Source organism: Benincasa hispida, chromosome 9, assembly GCF_027475165.1.
Source record: "Benincasa hispida cultivar pf3 chromosome 9, pf3_genome.v1.1, whole genome shotgun sequence".
In the NCBI taxonomy this organism is placed as follows: domain Eukaryota; kingdom Viridiplantae; phylum Streptophyta; class Magnoliopsida; order Cucurbitales; family Cucurbitaceae; genus Benincasa; species Benincasa hispida.
This window is the reverse complement of record NC_143486.1, coordinates 56,443,735-56,451,909: the sequence shown is the minus strand read 5'-3', so window position 1 is coordinate 56,451,909 and position 8,175 is coordinate 56,443,735. Positions and strand designations below refer to the sequence as shown.

At 35.0% G+C, this 8,175-nt stretch overlaps 1 protein-coding gene across 5 annotated transcripts; it reads left to right on the top strand.

The window, feature by feature from the left end:
* The first annotated feature begins 1,001 nt into the window (after positions 1-1,001).
* Positions 1,002-7,513, top strand: LOC120086420 (heat shock 70 kDa protein 16). Of its 5 annotated transcripts, none has more exons than XM_039043061.2 (11): positions 1,044-1,350; positions 1,461-1,555; positions 2,152-3,473; positions 3,924-4,136; positions 4,337-4,432; positions 4,507-4,608; positions 4,871-5,071; positions 6,132-6,278; positions 6,389-6,517; positions 6,597-6,727; positions 7,054-7,513. In XM_039043061.2, the coding sequence occupies exons 3-11, from the start codon at positions 2,304-2,306 to the stop codon at positions 7,151-7,153; spliced, it is 2,289 nt and encodes a 762-aa protein (XP_038898989.2). In that variant the 5' UTR covers positions 1,044-1,350; positions 1,461-1,555; positions 2,152-2,303; the 3' UTR covers positions 7,154-7,513. The 5 variants fall into 5 exon arrangements, 4 of the variants coding, with proteins under 4 accessions (XP_038898987.2, XP_038898989.2, XP_090174320.1 ...); XM_090318194.1 differs by having other exon boundaries at positions 1,108-1,324; XR_016532373.1 differs by lacking the exon at positions 1,461-1,555 and having other exon boundaries at positions 1,002-1,324; positions 6,115-6,278.
* The last annotated feature ends 662 nt before the right edge of the window (positions 7,514-8,175 follow it).

Here is an 8,175-nt window from a genome sequence, read left to right as displayed (position 1 = left end):
GCCCAAATAACCTCTAAAATGAGCAAGGCCCACGCATGGCACAAGACTTAGCCAATTTTCTAGCCTCCAATGCATGGGTTACACTTAACCAATTTTTCAAGCTTTACCCAAGAGTCAAGCTTTCAAATTCAAACTTTTGTTCTAATTTTCAGCCTTTTCTCTACAATTACACGTTAATTTCCATATCAACCTACTCACCAGAACACACTCCAGTAGAGAAATTAGGGCTGGTTCACAAAGCTTATCTATTTGCTCTCAACGGTTTTGTTTGATTTTTCTCACTTTCTTTCATGTGGGGGATTGTTGGATTTTTATAGTGAAAGAAAGTGAAGTATTTGAATCTTGTAACATAAACAAATGAATTTAATTATGTAGATTAAATTCAGTTAGAAACTTTCAAATTGGATTGAAACATCAAATTAAGGTGAAGTTTCATGTACAAATTTAACATGTATGAAAGTTAAATTTTTAGTATCTTCAATTTGAATGAGTTATAGTTGATTTTTTTTAATCAAGTAACAACTCAATTTAGTTAAATTTAATAAATATTTTAACTTTTGTAATTATTTATTTTATTTTGTATTTTGAAGAGTTACTACATAAATAACAACTAGTTTCTTCATTTGTAGCAACTCATTCCAAATTGAATATCTCTCATTTCTTTCTCTTTTTTTTTTTTTTGTTCTTGAGTTGAGTTGAGAGCAAACATCAAAGAGTTCTGCTAGATCCAAGTAGTTCAAGATTGCAATTCTACCAGAGTTCGTTGTTGTATCCTACTGAGATGATTGTTGTAGGTTGCTTGCAGCTCGTGCAAAGCGAATAATTGCTTTAGGACAACACTTAACAGAAGCGTGTCTTGACTATGTTTCGAGTCTCCAACGATTTTGAAGTTCTTTCAAGTCTTTTGGTTATTTACATGAAGTATATTGTCTCAGTATAATGGGTTTGTTAGTGTATTTGGTTCATATATAACAGTGATGGATTCATTATGATTGCAACCCAAGAAAGGTGGTATTGGGTTGGGAGAGGCACTCTGAAAACGTAAGATGGGAAGAAAGTCATAGTCAAAGTTAAAGGGATAAAAAGCCTGCTCTGCTGCGACAAGGCAATCTCGAAGCCTCGCTTTTGTACCGATATATAATTTCCCCAAAATTGTCGCCCAGCCGATGGAATTTGTAACAGAAGCCTCTCTTCCCTCCCTAGATTTTCCCCCTCCCCCTCTCTCTCCCGCTAACTTCTCTCTCTCTTTCTCTTTGATACCTTTGTCCATCTCGTTTCCGGTGCTGTTTCCGGCCGCCGTTAGCTTCTGAGAGGCTGTCCTCAGGTGGGTCTCCATGGTTTTCATCTTATGTGAGTTCTTCTTATCGTCATTTAGCAATTCTGATTCTCTTGGCACTCAATGCAATGCAACTTCATTTGCTGCATTTATTTAGGAATTTAATGAATCCCCTATTTTGTAGAATTTTGTCGTGCTTCGCTAGGGCTGTGTAGAACAATAGCGCATTCGATGGCATTCGTAATTAATGACCAGGAATCTGATTGTTTTATCAAGGACGTAAGCATGCTAGTTACATTTTAATTGTTAGTTTCACCGTTATATTACAATTGTTCGTTAATTCCAAATTACTTGAAATTACCAATTTGGAGATTATTGGATGGTAGCACTACCTTGGATCTTTAAGATTGTTCAATTGTGTGATTTGATCCTAGAGTCCAGTGTGTTTTTTCCCTGACTTGGCGTTTCTTTTATTCTGAATATTCTGGTTAATCTCTGCCTCCATCTTTGACTCTTCCGTCTCTGTAAATGGAAAGGCCTTAAGAGGTGAAGACAGGGGATTCCAACTGCCCTGTCCTGCTCCATTGTCCATCCTATTTATGAAGTATAATTTATATTTAAAAAGAAATGGCGAGTGAAAGATATATTCGTTTACTATAGAAGAGTACAGAAAGGTTAGAGCAAGCCTACCATCTAGCCCTAATTACTAAAAGCTATAACTGACATTTGTATCACATAGTGCAGGGTCAAATAATTGGAGTTATAGGCCTTTTATCATTTCTTGTCATCTTTTCGTATTTTCTTAACATATCGCTTGTTTGGGTTCAAGTTGAATCGAGATCTGTTGCTGATTGGTTGATCTCATATTTATGCAGTTATATTAGGTGGCAATTGGTTTCTGAAGCATTATTTTGAAGAACTTTTAGTGGAGGAATAGCTCATGAATTTTTCTGTCTCATGATTGGGTTGAGAGTTAATTCTTTCAGTTTTTTATTTCTCTGAAAGCTAGTTAACCCAGCAAACAGAGATGAGCGTAGTAGGTTTTGATATTGGAAATGAAAATTGTGTTATTGCTGTGTCGAGGCAACGTGGTATCGATGTTGTGCTGAATGAGGAATCACAACGAGAAACCCCTGCAGTGATATGCTTTGGGGAAAAGCAGCGGTTTTTGGGTTCTGCAGGTGCTGCTTCTGCAACAATGAACCCAAGATCCACAATATCTCAGGTAAAGAGATTGATTGGACGTAACTTCAGTGAGCCAGATGTTCAAAAGGATCTCAAAATATTTCCTTTTAAAACATCTGAAGCCCTTGATGGCAGCATTTTGGTTCACGTGAAATACTTGGGGGAGACTCATACATTTACTCCAGTTCAGATCATGGCAATGCTCCTTGCACATTTGAAAGATGTAGCTGAGAAAAATTTGGGAGCACCATTTTCAGATTGTGTTATTGGTATTCCATCATATTTTACTGATTTGCAGAGACGTTTATATTGGAATGCTGCTGCTATTGCTGGTTTAAAGCCTCTGAGACTCATGCATGACTGTACTGCAACAGCACTTAGCTATGGAATTTATAAAACAGATTTCTCAAATACGGGTCCAATATATGTTGCATTTGTTGATATTGGTCATTGTGATACCCAGGTCTCTATTGTATCATTTGAGCCTGGACATATGAGGATCATGTCACATACCTATGATAGAGATTTAGGAGGTAGAGACTTTGATGATGTTCTATTCAGCCACTTTGTTGCAGAATTTAAGAAGAATTATGATATAGATGTAAATTCAAATGTCAAGGCTTCTATCAGATTGCGGGCAGCTTGTGAGAAGCTAAAGAAAGTTTTGAGTGCAAATTTGGAGGCACCTCTTAATATTGAATGCCTGATGGACGAGAAAGACGTTAAGGGATTTATCAAAAGAGAAGAATTTGAAAAGCTTGCTTCTAGTCTATTGGAGAGGATTAGCATTCCCTGTACCAGAGCATTAGCTGATGCAGGATTAGCTGTAGAAAAAATCCACTCTGTTGAGCTTGTTGGATCAGGGTCAAGGATCCCTGCAATAACTAGGTTATTGACTTCTGTATTTAAAAAAGAACCCAGTCGCAAACTTAATGCTAGTGAATGTGTAGCTCGTGGTTGTGCTCTACAGTGTGCCATGCTTAGTCCAGTTTTCCGGGTCAGAGAATATGAGGTGTGTACTTTCCCTGAGGTTTTATTACTTGCATTAGCTAGGCATTTATGGAGAGTTGAGAAAAGATTATATTTCTAGCATGAACTTGAAGCTTTCCTCGCACAATGACTGGACAAAACACAAAACTTCCGTGGTTCTGCTTTTTTCCCCTTTTTTCAAGCTTCCTTTTAAGGGTATCTGGATGTAACGTACTTAAACAAAGAAGGCTTCTTGAATCCTACTCTTTTTACCAGCATTAACCCATCCATGAGTTAGTTGACCTGAAGAGTAACTGTCCAATTATTTTCCTGTAAAAAGGGTGAAATATGATATTTCATGTTCTTGTGTATCATGATTTAGGTGATTTTTCAATATGTAATTATGTGTTTTCCTGATCTACTTTCTTGACATGTTTCTTTTTTTGGGGTTATTAGTTGCATGATTGCTAAATGGTATATTGACGTAATGTAGGTTCAGGATTCATCCCCCTTCTCCATTGGCTTCTCATCAGATGCCGGCCCAATTAGCTTAGGCTTAAATAATGTACTATTTCCCAAAGGCCAGCACATTCCAAGTACTAAAGTTCTATCATTCCAGCGCAACAGTTTATTCCACTTAGAAGCAGTCTATACTAATCTTGACGAACTCCCTCCTGGCATGTCTTCAAAAATTGGTTGCTTTACAGTATGTTCAGTTTAATCTTTTTTAATTATTGTTTTTATTGTTATTGAAGTATTTGTTCTTCCGGTGCTGGAAGGCTTTTAAACTGCCCCAGTGTTCAGAAACTACTCTAGAGAGTGTTGACCTGTTTCTGCTTCTTTTTCTAATTTCTATTTATGATGGATTGGAATTGATTCTTAAATGTTGAGTCATTTGAGATGCAGATTGGTCCTGTCCAAGGTTCAAGCAACTCTAATTCAAGGGTTAAAGTCAGAGTTCAATTAAATATGAACGGCATTGTTAATGTTGAATCAACTACAGTAAGTAATATTTCCGTCAGACTTTCCACTATTTAAGGGTAATTTCTCTGTATTTATATGAATTGTGAATTTAGTTTGTAGAGGATAATGTAGATGAACAAATACCAAGGAGAGATGCTGCTCACTCAAACACAGAAAAAATGGAGACCGAGTTTGTTGATTCTTCCCATTCTGAGGTATTGAAGATAATCCCTTTCAGCACTCAAGAATCATATATATATTTTTTTAAAATATATCTTCCGCTTTTGGAAATGCCTATATATATATATATATATATATTCTTTTGATAGGAGAAATGCCTATACTATCTAGAAAACCTCATCCTATGTTTCTTATCTCCCAACTTTTTCGCTTCCTGGAAAATTGTCTCTATCTTTTTGTTTGTACGTCACAGAGATTTGGTGTCTTTAAAGATATTGAATTATTGCATTTCTTCAGTCTGATGTTTCAAGAAAAGCTAGGAGCACAAGGAGGATTGACATACCAGTTAGTGAACATATATATGGTGGAATGACCAAGGCTGAGCTCTCAGAAGCCCAAGAAAGAGAACTCCAACTGGCCCAACAGGATAAAAATATGGAACAGGCCAAAAATAAGAAGAATGCTTTGGAGTCATATGTCTATGAGATGAGGAATAAGGTAAATATTATATTTTCCTGAGGCTTAAAGGATTTTCAATCTCCATTTTCTGATACGAATAGTGCATTTTGATTTGAGTGATGCGAAAAAGTTACTTAAAGCAAACTTTACATCTATATGCTTGGTTTAGTTTCGACCGATGTGTGAACCAAACATATAACTCAATCATGTAATGCTACTGCTAAATTCTTTTGACTACTTAGGGGGCGGTTATATGAATTTCAGTAGCTACCACACCACTTTTTAGATCAAATTATTGATTTTCATCACGCGAGCATGAGGCATTAGTTTCAATGGAAGTTTAAGTTGTGTGATTTCAGATCCATAAAATTTTCCCCTTAGATAAGGCTGACTTTTTAAGGAGGCGTTTGGTGTGTAAGTTTTGAATCCTAAGCTTGGGAATGTTAAGCTTAAACTGAAGAGTTTAGGTAGCTTGGGTTTAACAAATTGTGTTTTGGAATGCATGTTTAGGAAGCTTGGGAACAGACTGCTGATTTAGAAATCTTAAGTTTATGAAATATTCATTATATTTAATCAGTGGTTTGATCATAGGTTAGCTTAAATTTGTCATCTTAATTATCTCATAATAGTTAAGTTTAAAATAAAATATTTTTCATATTTTTCAAATATAACTAAATTCAAATTTAAAATTGTGTTTCTTATTATTGCTATTTTTTTAAAGAATTGACTAACTTAAATATGTAAAAACTGACAAATTTAAACAAAGTTCATTGGTTAGCTTTTTTAGAATGACTAATCGAAATTTAAATATTATTTTTATTACTAATTTTAGTTTATTATTTTGTAGTTCAAAATCAACTCAATTTCCACTACTTTTTCAAATAATTTAAAGAAAGATTTGTTTTTGTCAATTTTAAAATCGAGATTTGACTAAAATTAGATATTTATATTACTAAATGTTCATGATATCTTGAGGTAGACTTCTATTCTCATGCATACTGATCACTAACCTGAATCTTTACAGAAATCTAATGTTGCAGTTTGAATATTATTTATTATCATAAAAATAATGATGATTCTAGAAGTGGTTTTTTAATAGCTTTTCATCACATATCGGAGTTTCGCTAGTGATCAAGAGCGAGAAGGCATTTCTTCAAGCCTCCAGCAAACAGAGGAGTGGCTTTATGAGGATGGAGACGATGAGACAGAGAGTGCTTATTCTTCTAAGTTAGAAGACCTTAAGAAGGTTGTTGCTATTTCTGTTGTATGATACAAAGTTGTATAACATTCTCTGAACCAGAGGTTTGCCAATTCAAGTTCTCTTCTCTTTCCTTACTAGTCTTCCACTGTTCTCAGTTGGTGGATCCTATAATTAACCGATACGAAGATGAAGAAGCTAGAGCACAAGCTAAAGCGCATCTGTTAAAGCGTATTTCTGATTATAGGAACTCTGGGGATTCACTTTCACCTCAAGCTCGAGCATTGGTAAATGGCTAATAACCTCTACTATTATGAGTCATAGTTGGGTTTGTTTGAATTCTTTCAAACTCTTCACTTTCTCCAGATCCTTGAGGAGTGCGACAGAGCAGAGCAGTGGCTAACAGAGAAAAACCAACAACAAGAGTTGTTACCAAAAAACACTGACCCTCTACTATGGTCAAGTGAGATCAGAACTCGGGAAGAGGATTTCAACAAGTATGATGCTTCTCTGTTTGATTTGTTGGAAATTTAAGAAGTTTCTGTAAGATTAGACACTTACTGTAGAGAAGTTCTCCTGACCTTGTTTTCATAGTAGTAGACTATTAACCTGGTGAACTAATCTTAATGGTCATTTAGGACACTAAGTTTAAGCTACGTTCTTTCTGGTTATGCCAACGTGTTATAAATAGATTAGAACCAGAAAAACCGTGACTTAACTCAGTTCTATATTTATTTTCAAAAAGCATGCTTGGTATCTGCACCCTTTTATTTATGATCCAGTGGCTTACTACCATTTGCTTAAACATTGAACTTCATTCCAGGACATGCCAGAGGATCTTGGGACCTGTGTCTTCCCATACACATTCAGGAGATTCCAAGGAAACAAACCATCACAATTCTTCCGATAACCACCATTCTTAAAATTCAGCATTGGTTCTTCTTAAGATTAATCAAAGATTTTGATTATTATTCTTCTGACAAAAGTGGATGATATCTCTTGCCACTGTTTCAAGTGTCCAGAATGAAGAGTAGTACAACTGCAGGTGATGACAGATAATCAGCTCATGTTTTTTCTTTTTTGTTTTGGTCTCACATTCACTTCAAACCTTCATGAGTGTTGTATCATTCTAATGAGGGCTGTCTCTCAGTTTTGCAACAATTTGAAGGCAACCCTTATTGAATTATTGCCTTTCCATTCTTTGTCTGTTTTCAGATGTTGATTTTGTGAAAACTCATCATATCTGACACACACATATATATACAGTCCATGGTTATCATGAATCACACAGGAAAAAGGATGATTTTAGCTTCATCAAGCCATTAACGTTTGATCCATTGCTTAAGACTTACATTTCCCTCGGATTCAAATGTGTTTTGGTATGTGGGCAAGTCCTGCATTAGTTTCTAAACATGTGAGCATTTTTTGTAGGACACCGAACACGAAACCTTAGTTGTAATCTAGATTTTCTACTTGCATGTATGTTTTCCTATCGATGTCAATTCGAGTGTAGTTTAGTGGATAAAATACTTATGGTTATTTAAGGGTAGGTAGTTCAATTTTTCAACTTTCTAATTGTTGAATTTAAGGAAAAAAAAGGGAGCATAGTTCAACAATAGTTGCTGATTATGATCTTAAAGTTTGATGGTAAAAAATATGTGACCAGAATAAGCTCTGAATACGGATAGGAAAAAAAAAAAAAAAGAACAAGTGGTGATCGTGTTGTTACACATGAGAAAAGTATAAGAGAACTTGATATAAACCATCAAGGACATTGAATTATTTGTCGTACTAGAAAAAAGATATCAAATTATTGTTCATATTTTATTTACTTTTTGTTGTTTTCTAAAATTTTATCTTTTTTTTTTTCTATGATATATTTGTTGGGTTTTGTATCCCAAAACTCGTGGTTTGTAATTTTGTAAATAATTTATTTATCAATAAA